This window comes from Crocodylus siamensis, chromosome 13 (genome assembly GCF_052110815.1).
Source record: "Crocodylus siamensis isolate JL-2025a chromosome 13, ASM5211081v1, whole genome shotgun sequence".
Taxonomy (NCBI): Eukaryota; Metazoa; Chordata; order Crocodylia; family Crocodylidae; genus Crocodylus; species Crocodylus siamensis.
The window spans coordinates 8,779,633-8,803,888 of record NC_143407.1 but is presented as its reverse complement, the minus strand read 5'-3'; the positions used below and the strand labels follow the sequence as shown (position 1 = coordinate 8,803,888).

The 24,256-nt window shown below is 51.6% G+C and overlaps 1 protein-coding gene across 6 annotated transcripts in view; it reads right to left on the bottom strand.

Annotated features, from left to right (window-relative positions):
• SCUBE3 (signal peptide, CUB domain and EGF like domain containing 3) overlaps positions 1 to 24,256 on the bottom strand; it is a 93,220-nt gene that overhangs the window by 26,224 nt on the left and 42,740 nt on the right. For 2 of the 6 annotated variants that reach the window (XM_090024986.1, XM_090024988.1), the window contains exons 5-7: positions 23,366 to 23,491; positions 19,615 to 19,731; positions 8,862 to 8,909 (exon numbers count right to left, since the gene is read on the bottom strand). In XM_090024986.1, coding sequence (XP_089881112.1) covers positions 8,862 to 8,909; positions 19,615 to 19,731; positions 23,366 to 23,491 — 291 coding nt within the window. The remainder of the gene's footprint in view (positions 1 to 8,861; positions 8,910 to 19,614; positions 19,732 to 23,365; positions 23,492 to 24,256) is intronic. The other 4 variants (XM_090024990.1, XM_090024989.1, XM_090024987.1 and 1 more) reach the window with 3 other exon arrangements.

Below are 24,256 nucleotides of genomic sequence, written 5' to 3'. Positions count from 1 at the left end.
AGAACAATGCTTTGCAGTTCCATAGCGTCTTTCAGTAGAGGATTTTAGACCATCTGAAAAGCATTTGCTAACCCTCCCAATGCCGATGATGTACGTGGGCCTTATGCCCTTGGTTTTCAGACAAGTAAAATGAGGACACAAGTGATTTGTCCCAGGTCTCAGCGAACGCCAGCGGTGAGGCAGGAAAACGAACCCAGGTGTCCCGATTCCAAGCTCCCCTGCTGTAACCCCTGTCTAGCCCTCTCTTCTTCAAAGAAGCTGCTGTTTAATACCATCTCATTATCTTGGCTGAAGCCAGGCAGACAGGAAAGGGGGGACTAAAATACCCTGTCTGCTCTATCGGGAGACACTTTCTCTATTAAAAAAACATGTCAGGCTGTGACACAGGTAAAAACCAGAGCAGCTGCTCGGGAACATTTGGAGATGGATCAGGGGTGAGACTGAGACGCAGCAGGGAGCAGGCAGGCTGCAGGGGAACCCGTGAGCACATTAAACCCCACGTGACACCACTTGCCACCCAAGACAGGAGGAAAGCAGAGTTTACTGAGGCAGGCCAACTTGTTATACAATGACAGGCCACCCTCAATCACTAGAGGGAGGCCACCACGGCATGTGCAGCAACTCATTCTGTAGAACAAATCACAAGAAAATGGGAACAGGATTTCAAGTTACAGGCTAGGCTGCCAAGGGAAGACACCAAGCGGAGAACTCCAGCTAGCGCCCACTGCCCCTTGAATGCATCCAAGGAGCTCAAGTCTTCCCACAGGAGTAGACTCTTCTTCTCCACCCTGTGCAAGAAGCTTGATCATGATTACCTAGCTCAATGGACGCAACCCCACTCAGAGACAAGCCTGGGCTTCAGTACTGTTTGCAATCAGGGACTCCGTCTCAGAGCGCCTTTACCAAGCTGCCTGTGAGCAGACACGGGTTTCCCAGTGAAGATAACTGCAAAGTCGTGCGATCAGGGTTTTGGGATTGATGTAAAAATCTTGCCCATGCCATGTCTGCAACCCACACCCGGTCAGTGCCCCCAGCGGGGGAATCAAGAAGTGAAAAGCTCCAGCGAGCTCCTTGCCAGCACGCCGGCTGCTTCTGAGACTGGAACAGATTCCACCACCCGGCACACCACCACGTTTTGTGGCAGGGTCTATGGTTTAAGCATGTTGTTTAAGCATAGGTATAGGCTGGTGATTCTCAGGCAGGGTCCTGGGATATGCTAGGGTGCCACCAGATCTTTTGGAGGGTGCCTCAAGGTGCGAGGAGATAACCAGAAAAGCTAAGCAAATAAGCCACGCTCAGGCTTGCCCCTGCCTGGACAACCTCCTACCCCCACTGCAAGGAGTAAGCCCTGTAATATATAAATCTGGTTGCTGAAACTGGGTGCCATTCGAGTCACAAACGTTACAGAGGGTGCCTCAAGTCTAACGAGGGCTGCCTCGAGTCCAAAAAAGTTGAGAACCCCTGGCAGTGGGACTAGGCTTATAAAGTGAATCCAGTTTCGCTGTCCCACTTGTGTATGTTCATGTTTTGCAAAAAGTCACCCAAGCCGCATCAGTGCTGGAAAACACATTACTTTTTCTCTTTTTTTTTTTTAAATACTAATTATTTCAGTACCAAACTCAGCTGTTGCTGGTACACAGGGAAGGGCATGATTTTAAATGAAGCATTTTCATCAATGTGAAATCAATCTTCATTTTTTTGTGGTACTAACCACAGAACAATAGCTTGAAATGCACAAAGCTGCTTGTGAAGTTTCATGAGGTTTTCCTTCCAGGCTGTTTACTGCATGAATGGATGAGCCATTTGGGCTCCAACAAACCTATTAAGCAAAGGCTAGAAGAAAATGCCTTGGAAAAGCTGAATTCCAGGTTCTCCCTCTTTACAGGGAACGCTTGGGGTATAAATGACTGAGACGTGCAACGGATTACTTTGGGGATGGCGACCTGGACTTATCCCAAGCGTGTCCCACTGCTGCTATTTATGCTGGCTCCGAAGAACAGAAAAGGGGGACCCTTCTATGAAATTCATGGTCAGTATAATCACAAAATGATATGCCAAAGGTCGTGGTTCTTCAGCTAGGCATCCAGCCAGGTTCGCGCACAGATGCAGCAAGGCAGTGGCGCTCCCCTCCGCAGGAAATCAGGCAGCCTCCCACTGCCTGCATACATTTATGACAATTCATGCCATTTTCAGCTATGCGAGAGGTGGAGGTCAGCAAACTGCTGCAAGTCATGTCTGGTGGGAGAGGGGTATCAGGGCTGGACTGAAAGTAGTCTGACGTAAGTATACGGACTGCAATGGTGGCTCAGTGGACGCAAGTGCACAAACAGCCATCGCTGGGACCTGCAGTCAGGGCAAGGCAATTAGGACGCCGAGAGTTTCTGTTTGAAGGGAGGCTCGGCAGGACTCAGGTGGTCAGTGGAGGGAGAGGGGTTATTGGTTTCTACACCCATAAAGCCCTTTAGTATCCAGCAAAACAACAGAGCAACCAGTAAAGAAATGCGAGACAACTGGACAGGAGATTGCTCTCTCTCTGGTAGGTATCTTGGGGATGTTTAGGCTCATCCTGTATCAGAGCATTTAGTTTAACTCCCTATAGCCTTTATGCTCAGAGTGGAGCGTGCTGTTGATCTGCAGCTCCTAGATGCCCACCTGAGATCAAAACCTCCCAGTGCTAGGTGCTGCATGTTATAAAGTGACAGTTCATATACCCTAAAGTGTTTCTAACAGCATAAACGAAACAGGACATTCAAAAGGCTTAGAAGGGATACCGAGGCACTTCATATGCTTTCTTAGGGGAAGACAACCTGGAATTTGCTTTTTGTCTGATACTTTGGGATCCCTGAAACCTACATGACGCATCGAGTCAGAGCACTAATCTTCTGGAGGGGAAACTATTAACTGCTAACTCACGGCCTATCGGTGTTTGAAGTCAAACCATTGTTCTAGTGGCACAGGGTTACTGTCAAGATGAAAATGATGAAAATCGCAGTCCCCTTTTTGCATTACCGAAACCAGCTGCCGACTGTCGTGCCAGGAAGGATACCAGGTGGGATTCTAAAGCAGTTTATAGGAATTTGGTGTCGGGAAGGCAGTTCTGAATAGTGTGTAAGGGAGTGAGGCACACGAGTCTCGCTGAAGAAACCTGTGATGCTCCCCTCAGTGCTATGGAAAATCCAACCACGAACACCCAATGTCCTTAGGCACCTTTGTGAACTCCAGCTCCAATTTAAAAAGCACGTTGCCTTTGTTTCTCTGTCTACAGGCTGCAAGGCCAGGGCAGGAGCCTAGTCAGCCAGACCTGGCTCTCAAGTAGCTGCAATGCCACACTCTACCCCAAAGGACAGAGCCCTCAGCTGGTGTAAGTCCACTGATTTACAGCCGCTAAGAACTTGGGTCCCTGCAGCAGCTGTGCAAGTCTGCCAGACCCTATACGTCACATAGGGGCTGCCTGCCTCGGCTTCAAACAGGAACGGCTCCAGCAGCGCCGAGAGCAGCTTTGTTCAGCTTCACTAAATCTCGTGCTAGTGCTGGCTGACATTGCAACCAGGGCATTTCCCCTTAGGTAGGCGAGGGGTAACATTTTTAAACGGGCCCAAGTGCTGGTGACTTTCAAATGGCCTTTGAAAAAGAGACCTGCCTTCCTCAGACACCCAGGGCCCAACTATAGCTCTGGGTTGGTCCCTGCCCCTTTGGTGCATCTGTGTCTCAGGAGCAGGAGGGATGGGCTGCAGACCTGCGGGGACAGTCATCTGCCGGCAGGACTCCCCTTCGCAGACAGGGCATGCAAGGGGATCCATTGTTCTGCGGTGATGCTCGCCCCGGGTGACTGAGGGCTATGTGGCACTCCAGGCGCCGGGTGAGCAAACATGAGTCATGGAACCACACAGGGATTTGGCTATCGGCTGAATCACAGGGTGGGGGGAGAAGACAAGGCTGTGGCCCCCCCCAAGCTGCTGCCTCGCTTCCTGGCCATGACACAGCAGCTGGAGCAGGCTGCAACCAGCACAACTCACCAACAGACACAAAAGAGCCTTGTGCGTTAAAATAACAAGGAAAATACCAACACCGACATTACCCTTTCACCTCCATCCCACTCTCCTTTGTTATTTCTGGACAGAGCTCTACTCCCTCTACAGCAATCTTCAGAAGTATCCGGGCAAGGAGAAGAGGAGACCACCAAGCTACTCTGCTGTACCAGCACGCGCCTCTGGTACCCCGCCTGCAAGGGATCCCAAGAGCCGTTCTTTAGCAAAAAGCTGCTTTCTGCAGTAATTAACACTTGTATGATAAAAAAGACTACAAGGTACCACTGTGATCAATAAATGTAGGTTATTTACCTGCTACTATTATGCAGCCACCTCTGGGGTGGAACGTGGCAACTGTTTAACAGCACCCAACAACAAAGTTAAACAATTTAGGATGGGAAGCAAAGAGAAATGCTGCAGCCAAATGAAGCTCTGAGGCAGCAGGAAGTGTGGTAACTGCCCCTACTCTGAAAGTGCCGCAAGTCCTTTAATGCCTGCAAGGGGTTTGCGTGTCTCATCTGGAAGGAGTTTCTAAACCCATTTTCAGGTTACGGGTTTGTTCAGAAGGGAACGTTTTAAGAGGTTCACACCCTTCCTTAAGTGCGTGATGCTAAGATTTCAGTTTAAAATCAAAGACTCTTGGAAAGGAAATCAGCCCAGCAACATGAGGGGGCAACCCAAGTCAAATTTTGTTATACATCCCGGAGCACGTGTATAGAAACCCATGGTTTTTAAAACCCTGCCACATCCCTTTAAAAGACATGGCTGACAGCCTTTTCTAGCACAGCAGTGCACTTCCCTTACATGGGGTGTTTGGTGTCTGCCTGTGTTCTCCTAGAGCCAGACATCTCTAAAGCTGCCTATAAACTCAGCTCATACAGTATCAAAAGCTTAAAGCCTAGCAGCACAACATTCAAAGGACGAGAAAACCAGGGCCTGATTATACAGGGATGACTCCACCGACTTCAGGGGAGATGTACCTGGTTTGTACCGGGGTGTGCGACAGCAGGATGGGGTCCACAGTCACAGAGTCCATGCAGCCATTCTTGATTTCTCATCTGCCTTAAATAAATGGAAACTCAGGAGTTTTTATGCCTGTCCCCTTGTAAGCTGGACTGTTTTAATTAATGCCTGGAGAGTCCATCACAATGTATTTGGGCACTGTGCAAAAGTTAAGCCAACCACAACTAAAACACTGCCAGAGCTGAGAGAGAAGTAACTATTCTCTGCCAAGTGACTTGGGAGGAATAGAATAATTATGACAAAAATGAGGGCCTGGCCCACACTACAAAGCTCTGTCGAGAGACGCTCCCTTCTGTCGCCACAGGTCTGCAAGCGTCCACACGCAAATTTGACGCAAGCCAGCCAAACCCAGCCTCCCTGTTGCCTGAGTCAAACCACCTCCCCGAACACCATGCTCTCCCCACTCCACCGAGTGGACATGCTCCAGTGACATAGTTGGTGGCTCTAAACCCTGGGTCCCCACCCACAGCGCAACATGCCTGCTGATGACAGGACCACTTGCTGCAAGGACGCTGCATGGCGCTGAAGAAGGCAGCCAGGCATGCATGGGCTCCAGCCTCAGGGCAGCGCCAGCTGCTGCAGGCCAGCAAAAGCTCTGTTGGGAAAGCTTTACCGTGTAGCTAAGGCCCTGATTTTTGGCTTGGTTGCTGGATGTACCCGCACCATGGCAAGCCTGGGCATGACAGCAAAGATGCTACTTGCACTGGTCCAGTTTGCCCTGGCTTAACTGAGTTGGGAGCGGCACCAGTGTCTCTCACTGCTGCTTTTGCCCTGTCCAGCCTAGGAGTCTGTGCTAATCCAACTCCACCGGTAGTTGGGATTGGGATAGAAATGCCAGATCAGATGAGCCTGCAGATGGTCAGAGACAGACCAGCTGTAACCACCTCGACAACAGCTGCAGAGGAACCCAATCCTGCCACTTCACTGATCAGCCTGCGGATCGCAACCGCCAACCGCCATCGTACGTACAACCCTCTTGCTAAGATGCCGCGACTGCGGGAGGACTTGAATCCGTACAATCTAAAGAGATGATCGCATGCGAGTCAATATTGCCAGACTAGGGTAGTGTGCTGGGCACAGTCTTGGTTCCCAAGCCAGAAGGCACTGTGGAAAAGACAGCGAGCTCTACAAGAAAGGAACAGTCCCTCACATGCACCACACAGACCCACCTGTCTCTTCCAAGAGCAGGGCTGAAGGGCTTTGCACAGGGCATGGCCTGCCTTGACTCTAGATGACTGTGCCGCAGAAGCGTGCAGATGAGGTGGGGAGGCAATGTAGTGGGGGAAATACCCTGTCCTCACTGCATCGCTCTGACTGGAGAGCCTAATGATGGCTGTCCGTGTACTTGCATCCATTATGCCACAATTGCAGTCCACCTGCTTATCTAATACATCACCATGGGGAAAACATTAGAAGTCTGGGCCTGACTTTTACAGGCCCTAGGGATATGGCATGGGGCACCTGATTTGCAGAAGCGCTGAGCTCAGGGAGGTCTGGGGTCTCAGGGCTCTAACCCGGACCTCAGTCTGTCCATCTGTGATGCAAAGGACTTCCCTACCTTTGTAAAGCATCTTCAGATGAAAGGCAAGGCAGTCACGTGCAAGGCCTTGTAAGCACAAATCCATGCAGAAGCATGAGAGCCACCAAAGCCAAATGAGAAGCTGCCATGACAGCAAGCTCAGGACCTGCCACCGCACCGGTTAGCACGATGGATTCCTTCCCTTATTGGTTTGCCTGTTGGACTCAGCCAGTCTGTCAAGCAGCCACCCCCACTTGTGCCCCCAGAATTGGCTAATGGGTCTGGGCCTGTGCACCTGCCAAACCTGGCTGGCAATGCAGACGGGCAGGAAGCCTGCACATGTGAGGGCTGGTGACGAAGCCCGAGCACTTTTTTTGCACAAAAGGGCTCGGGTTTGTCGGTGAAAAACCTTAGGGTGAATTCAGGGACTGGCTTTACTTTATGACCGCCTTCGCTGGCTCACTGAGGATGAGGGCCATGACTGTTAGTCCCCGCTGACAAAACATCAAGGGCACGATCCACGTCACAGCAAGTGCATAAGGCACCAAGGGAACACCCGTCTGCTTGACCCTGAGCCTCGCAGATCCTTGGAGTCTGGAAACAAATTTGCAGGCAAATATGGGACAGTTCAGCTACTAACAGCTCAGTACTGCACCCCAATAAAAACCTTATCCCAGAGGCAAACGGTAGGGGGAGAAGTAGGATAGGGAGGAAGGTGAGCCCGAGGAAGAGAAGGATGCGCAGTTCTGTCTTGATGACCCAGGGAGCTGCGCACAGGAGCAGTGGGGAGACTGCGTCTCTAAGGGATCACGGATAGCCAAGGCGGTCCTCAGAGTTCAAACCAGAAGCACAAACAGGAGAGAAAAGTGGTAACATTTACGCAGCGAAGAAAACAATTCAGAGCGGGACAGGAGCTTCGGGCCTCACAGGAAATATCTGAACCAGGATCAAACTCTGCCTGGATATAGGATCCCCCATTTATACGAGGAGAGGGCAGCAGCTATCACTGGGCCAGTTGCAGGGGACAAAGGGGAAAAAACACATTGTGGGCCCTGTCCGGTGGAAAGCTAAACTCTTCTGACCCTGTCCGTCACCCTCTGCAGATGCCACCTCAAGGAGAGATTCAAGGAGCTTTGCATTCCCTCCCTGAACAATGCTGATTTTTAAGATTGGCTGCCCACAAATACGACACTTCCCAGTGTGGAGGGTAAGGCAGCTTCAAGGATGGCTCTTTCAAGATAAGCTCTCAGTACCGTAGGTGAATATGCAGCAGAGCACAACAGGAATACGAGGGAAAGCAAGAGAAACTGTGATGCTCTGACTTGGCTATCGCTAGCCTTTAGCTCAGTGAGTAACAGTGACACTCAATGAAGGTTAGAGACTTTGGGGGTCTAGCGCAAGCCGACCCCTTTCTTCCCTAGGCTGAGACACTGCCCCCATATTGTGGGTTCGTAGCATCTCAGTTAGCTAGAGAATCACATTACCACCCTGTCCGTGCTAGGAGCTGGCAGCTGTGCCCACTCGACCCACTCCATGATGTGTGCCCTACAAACTGAACAATGCCAAGTCATAATTGCATTTGAAATTCCCATGTCCTTAGTGGCTGTGACGTGACTGCACTGAGGTTTAAAATAAGGGGGCCATCAAAATAGGATCCAGGACTTTCTACAACCCTATCTGTACCTGCTTTCTACACAGAGGTATGATCCAGAGGCAACTGTTCCCAGAATGCAACGTTCGGGTTTCAGCTGGAGACGGACCACATTGCATGCTGGAAAGGGGAGCCTGAATACCCATCGCGGTACTGGCACTCCAGTCTAGTCCACTACTGGGAAGCTAGAGAGAAGACTTCTGGTTGCCAAAGCAGGCAAAGCTTCCCCGAGATGGAAACAAATGGAGCTACAGCTGTTGCTCCCTGATCAGAAAGCTGGTTTTGTCCTCTGACAACACGACTGGCTACAAGCAAAAGCAAAGCAAGGAGCCACACGTCCCATGCAAGTACTGTTCATCACGGGAGAGCCCTCTTTCCTTCTCTCTCCCCAGCAGTGGAGACAGCTCCCGGGCTGATCCAAGCGGGTTCAGAAGTTACAGTAGTCGGGGTGGGAGGTTAGTATGCACTGCTGGGGGATGGCGCATGGTTAATGATCCTTCAGCCACATGCTACGGAGCGCAAAGCATGGCATGCAGTTAGTTGGGTGGCTCAGACCCCATGCCTGGTTATTATCCCGAGACGAGCTGTGTCTAAGGTTAGATGCCTTTGAAGAGATAGAGAGAGAGAAAAAAATATTTACCATTAGAAAACGTCTGGGAGGTAGCGTGTTGCTGGAGGTGCCTCTCCCCTGTTTAACATTATAAAAAAGGTGGTTTAGAAACAGTGTCCAGCAAGGAACTCAGTGCTTGTTGCTTGTTTTGTTTTGTTGGGGGTTTTTTTAAATCAAAGATTTCTCATTCTCTGCCTCTCGGTTTTGCACAAGTTTCCTCCTCCTCACCCACCCCAGTGGGTCCGGCACAAAGGCCCGAGCTTGCTTTGTCAAGCCACACTGTCACCCGGTCCTGACCAACCCATAACGGACTGCCGGGGACAGTCACTTTTCCCCGCCGCGCCCTGTCTCCGCTTCCTCCCACACGTTGCCTCTAGACAGAGTTCAGGCTGGCAGGACGCTCGAGCTCCAGGCTGGCAGGGGGCGGGAAGTGGAGAAAGAGAGAGTGATAAAGAGAATTGGTATTTAGTGGATTAGTATTTACGATCAGAGGTCTATTGAAACACGACTTCTGGGGAAAGGTTAGAAGAACTGGGACTATTTAGTCTGGAGAAAAGATTACTCCAGGGGATTTGATAACAGTCTTCAAACGAAGGAGGGCTCTCGCAACTCTTTAGAGAAGAGGCGAGAGATTCTTCTTTTTTGGCTTCAGGGGACAGGATGAGAAGCAATGGTCTTAACCGCCTACAAGGGAAATTTAGGTTGGATATTTCTCACTGTGATGGTAGTTAAGTATTTAAATAGATTACCAAGAAAAATGGTGTCATCTCCATTACAGGAAGTTTTTAAGAACAAATGAGATGACCACTTGGCTGGAATGGTTCAAGATCAGCAATGATCTTGCCTTGAGCAGGAGGCTGGACTAGATGACCTCTTGAGTTTCTTTTCAGCCCTATTTGGCTATGATTTAAAGTGCCTCCTTATTCCAAGTGAACACTTTGATACTGTCCCAAGTGAACTCTGTGTTCTTGGGCCGGCACGGTGGGAAGCAGGATCAAATTCAGAGGGGACGCAGTCAGGTGTATAAGGGTGTATAAATGTTGGTGGGAGTCTATGAGATGAGCAGCTACAAGAATGAGGCAATAAGGTCTCGTCTGTCCAGGACAAACTGCACTGGTTTGATTTAAATTGAATTCAGCTTGAGCAGCCTGTTAGTGTAGATGCACTTAAATCATTTTAGCTTAACCAGGTGATTTCTCAAACTAGACCCATTTCAGCAAGGGTTAAACCAATTTAAGCAGGCCTTCATTATATTGGCTGCAGGTAACTAGATCCATTTCAGGTCCGTTTAATTACCCTGATGCACTTTCCCTGGTATGGGCAAAGCTGAAGATAGCATGGCCTTGGTACACCAGAGGCCTGATCTTGCTTTCACTGCAAATTAGAAGCGTCTCAGAGTATAATGTCCATGCGAAGGCAGCATGGGGGGAACAGTCAGGTGCTATGGAGCCAAAAGTGTATGGCAGGAAAAGCAAACAGCAGAGGGAGGAGGGGCGTAAGGCGGCATACATCAAAGCCCCTGCCCACATATACCTTCTCCTGGCCCCTTGGCACATGCATCACACTAATTAAGTCTCCCAATTGCCTGTAAGCTGATGTGCAACCACTCCCTGTTGGCTTACCCCATGGAAATCTGGCCCTTGTACCATCAGCTCTGTATCTTGGAGCTGTTTTGCTGCCAACAGCTCCACAACAGACTCCCCCCTCGCAATGGATCTCACCAGCATAACAGAGAGAGACCTGGACCAGGACCCCAGGGAGGCAAAAGGATGATAGAGCTCTACTGAGCCATCCTGTGTGATAAGGTGGTTTGGAGAGGGATGCACACATTATAGGAGGCTAAGTGAGGTGTGAGGAAGGAGCTGACTACGGAAGAGGCTTCAGCAGCTAGCAGGAAGGCAAGGGCTGGCTCATACTGGGATGGGAAGGGCACAAGACGGGGAAGGAACAGGCTCAACCCGGGGGGTGGCTACAGGGATCTCAGCCTGGAGGGGACGGGGGTACATGAAAGAGGCAGCACTAGCGATATTAATCCCTGGTGAGAGGAAGCATGAAACAGCATGCTGCAGCTAAGAGCAGGGGGTGCTAGGGACGCTGAAACCATGTATAGGGTACTTGGGGTATAGGTCTGGGAATGCTAGGGCAACAACGAAGTCAAGACCAGGAAACAATTGGGAGTGGATATGGCACAGTGATGAGTAGGGTGGCTTTTGGCAGGCTGAGGCCCAGTACTAGAGGATCTGGAGAGGCAGCTCTGAGTCAGGATGTTCTCGGGAGATGGAAGTCCAACACAGGGGATGGCGGGGACCTGGGGTCCTGGAAGAAAGGGGCCACAGTTCAGCCCACACCGGGGGCTATTGAAACAGAGACCCTTCTGCAGAACCTGTATCCATTTTCCACCCTGCTTTCACACAGGGAAGACTTGAAATGGGGGAATCCTGGTAGTCATCGGGTGCAGGGATGGCTGGGCCAACATGGGGGAGGTGAAGCATGGAGTAACAGCCACGTATCAAGGGGCTGGGTCTAAGCAGTGCCAGTGGTGAGGTCTGGAGCAGGAGCGGGGCTGGGAAGGGAAAGGAACAAGGACCGAGCAGGCCACTGTCCTATGCTGCTGCATGCTGTGGGGTGGGCAGGCTGGGTTTGAGAAGGAAAGCTGAAATGGCTGCACCCGCTGACATCCACCCCAAGAAGCCCAGGAGACTTCACTGGGATCAGTGCTGGGGCCCTTTCAGATCAACTTGGCCCAGACCTCAGCTCTGCTTCCCCCAAATCCCTGTCTAGCAAAAAAACTCAACCACAGCAACGGGCAGGGGAGCTGCTCTCTACTCTCTGGGCCATGCCGGGGCCACCCAAATGTACGGCTCACTCCCGCGCAGACGAAATGCCAAGCAGATGGCTTCAACCTAAGGATGAGCAGCCTGGCAGAACCAGAGAGTGCAAGTTCCCGGGCAGCGCTTCGCCTGAACACGCACGGCCCATGTGGAACCGATTACCCCACAGGGACCGAGAGGAGACAAGCGTCTGAGCAAAGGCTTTAATGGGAAACAAACCCGTAAGGCAGGCGAGACTGCACAGAGGGGAGAGGACCAGGCCCAAGAGAGGATGGAGGTGAAAAGGGAAAGAGAGAAATGAGCCACTCTTGGCCACATCAGCCGCCCGCTCTGTGCAGCACGTGCTATGGGTGCCCGCTCTATGGAAGAACTGTGCCAGCACCTGGAAGTGCCCACCACAGCCTTGGTTTCCCATAAGTTTCCATGCCAGGTGCACCCAGACCCCTCCAGGGCACGGACACAAGGCTTACCTGCCTTCACCTGCAGGCATGACCAGGGACCCCTCCTCCTCCCCTCGACTAGGGACCTACCAAATTCACAGTGGAAGTGGAGTGCACGGTGGCTCCTTTAATTGTGCACATTCGCCCACAATCACCTTGCCCCTCGGCCCCCTCCCACCTTTGCTGCCGATTAGCAGAGGACCCCGCCGCTCCCTCCTGATCAGCAGGGAAGCTAAAACCGTGGTTTTTAAACACGGTGCCATTTTTTCCTTCCCCGCCAGCCAGCAGCAAACAGCAGGGCCGTCCTCAGCCAATCAGTGGCGAATGGCAAAAACGGTGTTATGTTTAAAACCCCCATTTTCACCTCCCTGCTGATCAGAAGCGAGCCGCAAGCAGGGCCCCTCCATCAATCAACTGGGATGGAGAAGGGAGCAGGGGAACCTGCCAGATTAAAAAAAGCTATAGTGCACCCCGCTTCTGCCAGGAGTTCGGTAAGTCCCTATTCATGACTGCACACGGAGCAGTGGGCAGTGGAAGTACTGCCCCAGCCCCACTGCGGCTCCATCCAGTCCAAACAGAAACGAATCTGATCTCCCACCCTGGACTCCTTCAAGGGCTAAGCCCTCCCTCTGAAGACCTGTCCTCTACCAGTCCACCCCCGTGCAGCTCCTAGCCCTCCTGGGACCTAACCCAACACCCTCCCCGTGCTAGCAGGAGCCAAACAGCACACCCTCACAACAAGGCAGCTGAGGACGAATCCACACCCACTCCCCATTACGGCTTTGCTGGAAACCTTGTACACTCAGACTCGCTGCTTCCCACCCCCCTTACGCTAAAGATTCCTCATCCTCTTCTGCAATCCTCGTCCCTCGCTCCCAGCCCTCCACGCTGCTCACCCCATTACAGAGCACAAACTCCTTTTCCTGCAGTCCCCCTTACCAAGCCCCAGGTTGCTCTTCTTTTTCCAGCATGCCAGCTCTTAGTCCCCCCGCACCCACCCTTTTCACTCCTCTTCTCCAGAAGCAACAAGTGAGCCAAGTCTGCCATGGCTGCAGCTCCACCCCAGCCCCTTGGGAAGGCCAGCTCATGACACCACAGTGCCTGATCCACTGGCCGGATACGGCCCCCAAAAAGATAGTCTGCTAGATACTGAACTGATACAGGGGGCAGCCAAGGCCACAAGCCACTCACATCCTATCTGACCCATGGTCCATCACGCCCAGTAGCCAAGCTTCAGAAAAAGCAAAAACACCCCACGTCAGTGGTCCCCTGCCTCTCCCCCTCTGAGATGACTTTGTAAGAGAAGCCTCCCTTGGGTCCTCCAGTCTCCAAATCCCACAAGGCAGGGCTCATGCTGTAGCCCACAGCCCTAATCAGTACAAAACACACCAAGAGCCAGAGTTGCCGAGTAGGTCTGTCTTTAAGAAGGCAGGGGAGATGCTCCCCACTCCTGATCTCTGGCCCCCTGCCCAGGGGGGCCATCAGCTAGGAACCCCTCATCAGCCTGGGTGCCGGTTCCTACCGTGGAAGCATCCTGGGCTCCGTCACGACAACGGATTCTGCGAGCATTTGCAGAGGACCGATTGCAAGAGGCGAAATGCGAGTCAGGGACACCCAGGACCCACCTGCCTGGAAAGGCTGAACCGTATGTTCCCCCTGCCAAATCTGCTTCCAGGCCGCTGCTGCACCCCAGGCGCCCGCACATCGCCTGCATCGACAGAGAGCCTTGCACAGCAAGAACGCAGTCACTCGCCCCTCCGGGCTCTACAAGTGCCTGACAGCCAGAGCCAGCAGTATAAAAGGGAGCAGAGAGAAGGGAAGGTACAGGTCAAGGAACACTAATGGCACACAGAGTCGTTCCCCTCCAAACTAGTAGTGTAAAACCTAAACTAACCAGCAAGTGAAGGCTGTGAGGTGCCCCTTGCGAGAGGAGTTCAGTGATGAAAATCTATTCTTAATGGAAAGATACCCACTTTGCAAAAAAGCCAGGGCAGGATGTGGCTCCCTCTGAATGCAAGACGGAGAAAGTTTCTACAGTAACACCGAGGTCGTAGGAGGAAGCTGGCCCAGTTGGAAAAGGGTGCCATGGCTGCAATGCACACTAATGAGGCAGGAAGGAAGAGATTCCCATCCCAGGGAGCCTTCATAGAGAAGACATGGATTGACAGGGCCACACAGACCAGCTCCTCCTCTGGGGCCACCAAGGCAGCGATGGGGCAGTCTGGGGGACGGTGACTGCTGCTCTGAGGACAGCCATGCCCTCAGACTCCATGGCTCGCTAAAAGCTCAGAGAAAGAACAGCTGAGGAGAAAAAAAAACACAACTCGTTATACTAGGGCACGGGGGCAGCGCTGCCACGCCACAGGGGGTGTGGGACACCGTGGCACAAGGGCAGCGCTGCCGCAGCTCAGAGACCGTTGCACATCGTGGCACGAGGACAGCACTGCTGTCTCCGGACGGCGTGTGAAGGCACCTCGGGGAAGCGAGTTAGTGGGAAAGCTGACAGCTCCATTAATGACAGCGCGCCTCAATCCCATTTTCTTCAAGCAGAACAAAAGGAAGATGCCGAGTCCAGATGCTGAAGCCAGAACTCTGGGCCTGTTGCTTCCTTTGACAGTGGACAGAGCAAGCCCATCCTGCCGTCTGCGAGGCTGACCTGACACAGCGTGCTGCTCCAAAGAGCTGTAATTGAGAGGGCTTTTTATTTTATTTTATTTTTTTTTAAAGGCCTGCTTTAAAGAATAAACATAAATACGTAAGGTCATCGGCCTCCCCTCCCGCCGCTGCTGGAGACATGGTGGGAGTCATTAGGGCTGGCCCTGCTCTGCTTGGAGGCATGTTATTCATTATCTGCATTTTTAAAAGCAGCAATAAAAAGCGGAAAAATGAAAAACACCGGCCACGGCCTAATGAAACTGTCATTCAAATGAGCCGGTCGCGCTTCCTGCCGGGTGGTGTGATCTGAAGGGGACCTGGATTAGGGGCCTGCTCAGAGCAGCTCTTCAAACGCACCGCATTCAATTTCAAAGCCTGCGGCCTGGGGAGTGGGTTTGCGTTCCCCTTGCTGGAAACTTTATTCCCCTTGAAATGATGAAATATTTCAGAGGAAATGGAGATGGGAGGGGGGTAGGACTAGGGAGGGAGGACACGGGGTGGGGAGAAGGGGGGAAGCAGGGAAGGCTGTTTGCTGAGACCCGGCTGTAAAACAAAAAAGGGCAGTTATAAATATCCAAGCAGGTACCTTAGCCTCCCGCCTGGCTATAAATCTGTCGGCCGAGCATCCCCGTGGGGAAGGCATGATCGGCTGCCTGCTAATAACCGACGGCAGCACAATCCTGCACTGTTTCCAATGGAGGCAGGCGCAACGGTGGGACTCGGGCGCGTTCACGTGTTGTCAACTGGAGCAGGCCAAAGCTCGCCTTCCAAGGGCGTTCAGCTGCAATGCCACATGTAAGGGAGGGCAGGATACGGCTCCCTCTGAATGCGAGACAGAGAAAGCCTTCACCGATAACACCGAGGTCCTATGAGGAAGCTGGTCCAGTCCGAAGAGGTGCCACGGCTGTAATGCCCACTTCTGAGGCAGGAAGCCAGAGAATGGGAGATGTAGGAAACAGAGCTAGGGCACCAGTCCCGAGCGAGGCACCAGCTGCATGGCTGGATTTGGATAGTGTTAGATTTCTTCCCTGCCACATGTCATTTCATCTGTGGCACTGGGCGAGCGGAAAGGTAAAAGGGACGCAGGGAATCAAACCGGGAAAGGCTTGCTGAGGGGCTAGAGTTTACAGATCAAATGTGGAAATAGACTGTTTGATTTTCAAGACTGACTAGTGGTTTCAGGGTCCTCTATACTTCGAGCCCCTGTGCTGAGATGCCAAAGGTTTGAGCTCTCAGACCCTCTGAAAACTAGGCTCTGTAGGCTGTCCCCAGCTGGGTGCCCCAAATCACTAGCCACTTGCAAAACTTGGTCCTTTACCACCTGTTGCACAGTTGAGGACCTCAAAACACCATTTGACATAAGGGAAATGAGCTCTGGGGAACCTAGAAGGCAATACGTTTTGGCCCCGTTTTACTGCTGGCTGGGCAGAAAAACCTGGTGTAGGCTTGACTGTCCTGATTTCGCAGTGAGTGCTCTCAGTAGGGAGCAGGCGTCGCGGGCACCCGGGTCCTCAGTTCTCGGCACTGGAGTGCCTGGTTAGGGAAGTAGTGCGAGGCCAACAAGAAGGAGCAGAGCCCTGCCTGACCTGAACACTGCTCCTTCCAGAGTGAAATGCTGGGAAAATATTGGGGAATATGTTGAAAAAAATGGAACATATTTCAATGAGCCATTACAGATCCTAAGGACCAAGGTCAGATTCACAAAGAGTATTTAAGCAGATCTCATGGTCAACTGCTATAAAAGCCTTTGGGAGTTAGGCATCTAACTTGTTTAGGTCCTTTTCTAAATCTCTACATCTTGCCTAAATCTCTGTAAATTTGGCTTCAAGTCCTATGCTCAGTGACATCCACAGCTAAGCACCTTCCTGACTTTGGTGGGAGATAGAGAAAGTCCTGTGGGAATTTGTAACCAAATTTACTGTGCTACTGGCTATAATTTTTTTGGCAGGAAATTGAGGAGTTGTCTGGGAGTTGGGAAAAGCAACTATCGTACCCATCTTTAGAGAAAAGTAAGGAGTGGAACTGGTCATTACTGCCCCGTTGGTCTACATTTTATTCCTAGAAAAAAAGTTAGTAAAGGGAAAAACATTAAGCTTTGGGAAAGAAATGAATCTTTGGAGCAATAAGCAGCGAAGGTTTGTACAGTCTAGGTCTGGCTAGGCAATTATTTTTATGGATAGAGTAATGCAACTCATAGGTTACTAGAACGTGGAGATATCTGTTTGGACTGTACTGGGACAGCGTCTCCCGAAACGATCCATCAGTGAGGACATGGACTCTGTGAAATTAAAAAGGACTGTGGACAAAGTGTGATAAAGAGGACGAGGAAGCTCTCCAGGAATCACTGTTATTCGTAACTGCAGTACCACCCTGAAACCCCAACCATGCACCCACTCAGCCAAATGAGCAAGTTGTCTCTGCCCCAAAGAGCTCAAGTCCAACCCTTGTTTAATATCTTCATGAAAACTAAGCATTATATTTTTTTTTACACCGATAGCTCGGCCAGGACGAGAGGAGCTGAAAACAAAAGGAAGGAATGAGAAAGACAAAGGGAACCAGAGGGACTGGACACATGATAAAAACAATGCAAAACCAGTGAGATTTACCTTGGAGGAATGTAAGAGGCTATCTCTGGGTCAATAATGTCAAGCACTGATGGGATCTGAGAAGCAGCAGGGTTGAAAAAAGATGTACAGATGAAAGTGAGCAGTAACTCAGCCAGGCGTTTATGGTACAATATGGCAACAGCAAAAATGCTTGCGGTTGCACAGGAAAAGGCACCAAATCCTACAGCAGGAAGGTGCTAGCCCTTCTGAACAGAGCTCCCACTGGGGGCAATGGGAGTTCTGCCATTGACTTCTACAGTCAAGAGCTACATGGCTGTGGTGCCTGAGGAAGGGGCATAGTACACTCAGTTCCAAAAACACAGGTCCCAGAAAGAGAACTGCTGAACTGCAGGGAGTTCAGGAAAAGAGCACAGCATTTTCAGTACCACACATCCACCTGGGTTAGGGAGCTTGATTAGATGGAGATGTTAACAGAAATACAAACCAGCTCTCTGAAGTCTAAGCGGGGACAGGCTATCAAGGCCACTAATACCAGTAAACACCAAGAAGGGAATGGAATTCATTAGAGAGGTGAAACGGGATAGGAATTAGGTACAGCACGATGCCATTAAAAAGCAGAGAAACTTGGGCTGAATACCAGGAAAATCTTGGCAGCAAGATACCTGGGGCAGGGAATGGTCTCCCTGGGGATAAAGCAGGAGCCCCACTATTAGGGCATTCACACATGGACTCAGATCACTTGTGCATGACAGGCAACAAGCCCATGGTCTGAGCACAGGGACTGGAGGGGCTTTCCTACCATTTGCATGGGAGGCTGAGGTCGTCACTCGGAAAGCAGAACATTCCCTGGGCACGCACCATGGGGACTCCAACCCCTCCATTGCTTTTAATTCCCTTTTTATTTTGCAGCAAGAGCTAAAATGTTTACAGCAATTTGTGGCCTTAATCACTTCCCCAACGTAACGATTTTTAAATCAAATCAGCTGCAAGGCTGCGCAAGCATATGAAACCAGTAAAACTTCTATCTCTGTTTGATGTTTTATAATTTGAAAACACACACAGCAAAGACATGATTTAGAGGCGAGGAGGGCTGTATTTTCTTTTCATTTCTGCAAGACAATTGTTTTTGTGCTGAGGCCTCATGGTGCCTAGTTCCAGCTTGGAACAGATCGTTATGTCCAAGCCTTACCCCCCACTATCCCTCTCCAGAGTTCAGGGGTAATAAACACAAGGGAAGATAAGAGCTAGCCTAGAGCAAAGCATTGAAATTGTTACGCAAAGCATTGAAACTCTCTGTCCAGTGAACTCTCCCCAGCATGGAAGAAGGCACTTGCTTCAGTGGAAGCTCGTAAGTGTGGGTACATGAGTGTGAGTAGAGGGCGTGCAAGTACAACAAGCAAGCATGTGCCCAACAGCCTGGAAATAGAGGACCCCTCACAGCTGTCTACAATTATGCTTTAAATAATGCATACCTTTGTGCTACCCCATCATGTAATCAACCTAGATTTAGCCTCCTTCATAACCATGTACAAAAGACTAGACTTGCTGTATTACCCCAAACAGCCTCAGCTCCAGCACCCACTTTCTACTGATCCTTTTTTTGCTGAAGGTGGCTCTCAGTTAACTTCCAGCAATAACAGGACTTATGACATATAGCCGAGCACTTCTGAATCCATCCAGTACAGGACAGTAATCGCTCACACACGCATAGGCTATTATAATCTATAAACCCCTCTGTTACTCTTTAGTCTGGATTTCCCATGGAGGGAAACTCCACCCCGTCCCAGAAGCCTAAGAAGCTAGTACTTTCAGGGTGCTGCACTAGCAGCATCTGCTAGCTAGGCTGGCCCCAAGTACACCCCAGCCACCCACTTCCACTCACACACTCCACACGTGGGGTCATCTCCAGCGGATTCTCTCAAGCACGCTAGAAAATGAGGTCTTGAGAGCAGCCACTGAACGTGATCTGGGGCAGCTACCGTGGCATACCTCTGGGCACATCTCATGCATGCAGCAGTACCCGGGAACAGCTCACCTGAGGCTCCCTGCCCTCAGTGTGCCCCTGAGCCAGCTGTCAGGCTTATTCTCTGCCTTTTCTGTAAAGCTGTTCACAGCAGCACTGATCCTTACTACATGACGGGAACCTCAGCCCCTGAGGACTACAGCTGGGGGAGGAGGAGCATTTGGTGTGCGTCAGGCACAGCAGTCTCACAAACAGACAGTCCTACTGCAGGAGCACCTAGACCAAGTCCCAGCAAGTGCCCCAGGGGTTGGGTTGGCTCTCACCTACCTATGCACGTTTTCCCATCAGAAAATAGCACAAACTTCACATGACAGCCGCACTTGGGCCCTTGGTCCGTGTCATCACAGGTGTGCTGGCAACCGCCGTTCCCATAGTTGCAGGTCACTGTAGGAGGCAAAGAACATGTCGTCAAGCACTGATCTGGGGCTGCTGACAGGAAGCAGCTCTGAGCATCACTGGTGTGCCTACGTGGACCAAACGCATGTTGAAACTGCCCTTCCCAAGGATCTGGCACCCCACCTCACTGCATTGGGCCAAACAATCCCCTCACTCTACCATCTGATCTCCTGCCACACTAAACCAGGCTAAACAGCCCATCCAGGCAGTCCTCCTACTTCCCTCCTGACTCAACCAGGCAACTCGGTCCAGATCGTCTCTCATTCCATTCTGATGTTCAGTCCATCAGGAACACGTAGAGGGATACGATTTCGGTCTCCGAGGCCCACTCAGCCCATGGCACAGCTCCACCTGTGGTCATTTCCATCCTGTAGTCTACTAGGAACCAGGCTCATCCCCCATAACTCCTTCCACATTGGCCTATTCACCATCCCAGGATTGGGACATTCAGTTAAGAGTCACCTGCTTGAATGGTTTAGTGGTGAAAGGATGAGTGGGGGCGAGAGCGCCAGCCTGGGTGAGATGGGGAAATGCACCATGCCAGGTTTTACAGGCTACATACCCTGATGCCACCGACTGGAAGTTTAAATCCAGCCCAGAGCCCAGATTTTCAGAAGTGACTAGTGATTCCTGGGTGCTTTCAAAGGGCCTGAATGTCAGAAGGGGTTGTCAAATGCGGGGCTCTTGACACGGTTTCGAGTTGGGCCCTGAAAAGTGTTGGTCACTTTTAAAAATCTTGGCCCAGAGACTGAAGGTAACTGCCACTTAATGGCTACTTGGCAAAAAACCCCCACCTCAGACTCCAAAGTGCAGACAGGAAGCTGGCCTACTGGCAGGCTTCCTGCCAAGAGGCCGGTGGTCCCAAGTTCAAATCCCAAGGAAATGCAGGCAGTAGACGTGATGATAGCTATGGGCCTGAAGCCGGCACAGTTCTCTCTGCCCTGTGCTATGCCAAAGGTCAAAACAGGTCAAGGGTATCAAGACTCATTGGGCCCCACGGACCAGATCCAGACCACGGAGCTTCCAGATGTGCGAGCAGAGGCAATGGCATGAATACCCGCGGCTGCCGGAGCTGCTGTTTCGCTGCGGCTCTGGAACCAAGGGAGTTAATGCCTCCACTGCTTACTTACCTTCCCCCCTTCTCCTTAACCTGCGACTAAAATCTGCATCCAGGCAGGTACAGGGTCGGGGGATGTGAGCGGCATTAATGAGAGCCATGGGACTCTTCAGCCTGGAAAAGCACAAGCTCAGGGGTGACTTGGTGGCAGCCTCACACATAAGGGGTGTGCATCAGGAACTGGGAGAAAGTCTGTTCACTGGGGCACCCCAAGGGAAGACAAGGTCCAACAACCACGAGCTCCTGGAAGACCGTTTTAGGCTGGACATAAGCAAAAACTTCTTTACCGTCCAAGTCCCCAGGGCCTGGTATAAACTCCCCCCAGAGGTGGTGCAAGCACCTACTCTGGACACTTTCAAGGAACACTTGGATGCCTATCTTGCTGGGGTCCTCTGACCCCAGCTGCCTTCTTGACCCTTGGGCAGGGGGCTGGACCCGATGATCTTGCGAGGTCTCTTCCAGCCCTAATGTCTATGAAATCTGTGAAATTCTCTGGGTTCCAGACCCACACCAAAACAGGGGCTCCAGCTGTCGCAGGGATTAACACTGCTGCTGCAGGGGCTCCGGCTGCTGCTGCGATGAGCCCTGTGGACCAAATCCAGCCTGAGAGACATCCTCCTGGGCTGAATCTGGCCCAGGGGCTGTACGTTTGACATTCTGGACTTGGCAATTACAATGGCTCCAGAATCCTGAAGGACAGGAACTGAAAGGACGGTGTCAATAGACAGCACGACAGGGCTGAGATCAAGGGCTGCCAGCTAGACCTTCGCCTGTTTAAATCTTAAACTTACAAGATTTAAATACCAGTGCATGCAGGAACTTTTAGGCTGAGATGATCAATGCAACCAGAGGTGCTGAGCATGTGGGGGTCTGAGGACCCTGCCCCCCCCCCACCCCCCGGGAAGAGGGCTGTCACCTGAAATGCATAAAACTTTTCACAAGTCCGTCATCTTGCCCCCACCCCTCACTGCCCTCCCCTAGCAAAAATAAAAGTTGGCAACCTAGTAGATTTGAGGAATTCTTGCTTGACATTTCTAAATGCGTCCGACTTTCCCTGAAGAAGCTCAGCAGAGGAAAGCTGCTGTGTGGTTGTTTGCAACTTCCCCTGAGAGACATCTCGTACCTGTCACCATCAGAGACAGAGCTAGATGGGCTATGGCTTCTGACCCAGCATAGCCTGGCCACTAACAAAACACTTTGTCAAGGGCCCGCCTGGGATTTCCAGAACGTCCTAAATCAATGACGTGCTTCTGACACTCCTTTCCACCTTTCTGAAGGAGGCAAGTTGTTCTTTACATTTAGCCCGGAGTGAGAATTCGCTGGCCGGATTAAAACTCTATGCCATCAGCATTTTTTACATGCTTGCTGTGAAGATTAATAAAACAAATAAAACTAAATAAATAAAAGATTAAAAAAAAATGGCCTTGGCAGCACCAGCAAGCTCCTGGCGGGAGATCAGACATCCGACAGCCTCGCTTCCCTGGGGAGATGCTTTTGGTGTTTTTCTGGTGCCAATCACACTCCAGGTGCCAAGGCAAGAGACACGGCACTTTCCAAACAGAGTGGCCTAGACAGTCAGCATAGCCCGGGGGTAAGCCCATGAAGATGTCTGACCTGACAGCCATGCAGAGCTATACTGGGGAGGACTGGCCTGGCACTGTTGCAAAAGAGCAAGCTCTGCTGCTCATCTGAAGAGTTCTGGTTGCTGGAAGGGGGAAGAGGAGGCAGGGTGGCTTAGCAAAGGTCACATGGGAGGTGTTAGGTCTTTGGGACCCTGTTTTTAAATCACCCGTGCACTGCAGAGGTTGCCCCACTCTGTGCAGCCCTGGCCAAAGGCACATGTGAACTGCTGGGCAGCTGGTCATGCAGATGAGGGGCACGTGCAGCAGAAGCCAACAGAGGAGTGAAGAAGGCTGGTCAGAGATAGCTCTTAAACTCCAGGAAATCCACCACTTGGAAGCTGGGTGTTGTTAAGCTTTTAGGAGAGGTCGAGATTTTGTTCATTGAGCTGGGAAGTTTTGTCCAGTGCTTTGAGCAGGGGAGGACAGGATTCACGGCCCCTGGCTTTCATCTCTGACACGCTGAAGTCATCTTATGATTAGAGCAAGGGGTGAGGGAAGGGAATCAGAACTCTTGGGTTCTTTAGCTGGTTCCAAAAGGGATCAAGAGCAGGACGCCTGGAGTCAATTCTACTTCCCGGTTTGGGAAAGAAGATGTTCTCGTGCTCAGTGAAAGAAAGAGACTTGGGGGTCATGAACCTTGTGCTTGATGCTGGGGGTATGGGAGCCAGGGGGCTCAGGTTCAGTCCCTGAGCTAGGAGGAGCACATGGTCTAGGGCAGGGGACAGGAGTCTGGAGGCCATGTATTATTATAAAAGAAGTGGGTGCCATGAAGCAGCGTCAAGGCCTACAGGACCACAAAAGGGGCCGGGGGGGGCGGGGATAGGAGGCAGGGCTCCTGTCCACTGGAGCAGATACTAGGTGCTGGTGGGCACCATGTTCTTACATTTGCAGTCCCGCTGATTCTTGGTGAGCTCAAAGCCCGGCCGGCACTCGCAGGCGATGCCCCCCTTGGGGGTCTCCCGGCAGATGTGGGCACAGCCATGGTTCTTGTTCATGCAGTTCATTCCTTCTAAAAGAGAGAAGAAAGCACATAAAAGCTCCGCGGCTCCCTCTGCAGGGCCAGGGCTGAGACCTAGAGATGATGGGTGAGGTGCTCTCCTGCTTGTTGGGGCTAAATACAAGGCAGCCGCTAACTGGGCAGGGGCCGGGGGCAGATAAAGTGATCGCTGGGCAGAGACCGCACCGCACCAGGCTCCCCCACCCCCCATGGAAACCTGTGCTTTCAGCAAGCTCTGAGGGAGATGCGTTGGCAGCCCTGGACTGTGCCACGGAGGATGTCAGCCCAAGGAGCAGTCTTCAGGACAGTGAACCTTCCCTACTGCATGCATCCTTCCCCCTGTGGGTCTTCAAGTCCCTCCAAGCACCTCCTGCTTGCCTGGCAAAGATTCCCTGGGGACACGTGTCACCCACGTTTGTCATGGAAAGGAAACATTTTGTCCTTATTCCTTGGCAGGCCACTTACCATCAACCCTTCCTTGGCACCCATGCCATTGCCATGTCTGTCCCACTCCCTCTTATTCATGCTATGCCTATCTCCAGCCTCCCTACCAGGATCAGCCCAAGCCCTCCCATCTTCTTCTCCACACTGCTCTACAAGTCAAGGCCCTTTCCCTTTGCCCTGTGCCCATCCCACTCTCTCCCCATTCACTAATATCCTGCCATGCCCTGTCTCTCTGACTCCCTGGTCAGCTCAATAGCTTCAGCAGTCACGAAGGGCCCTGCAGGAAGCCCTGCTAACACACTCCAGGCTGTTTCCTTGGGAGGGTGCAGCTCA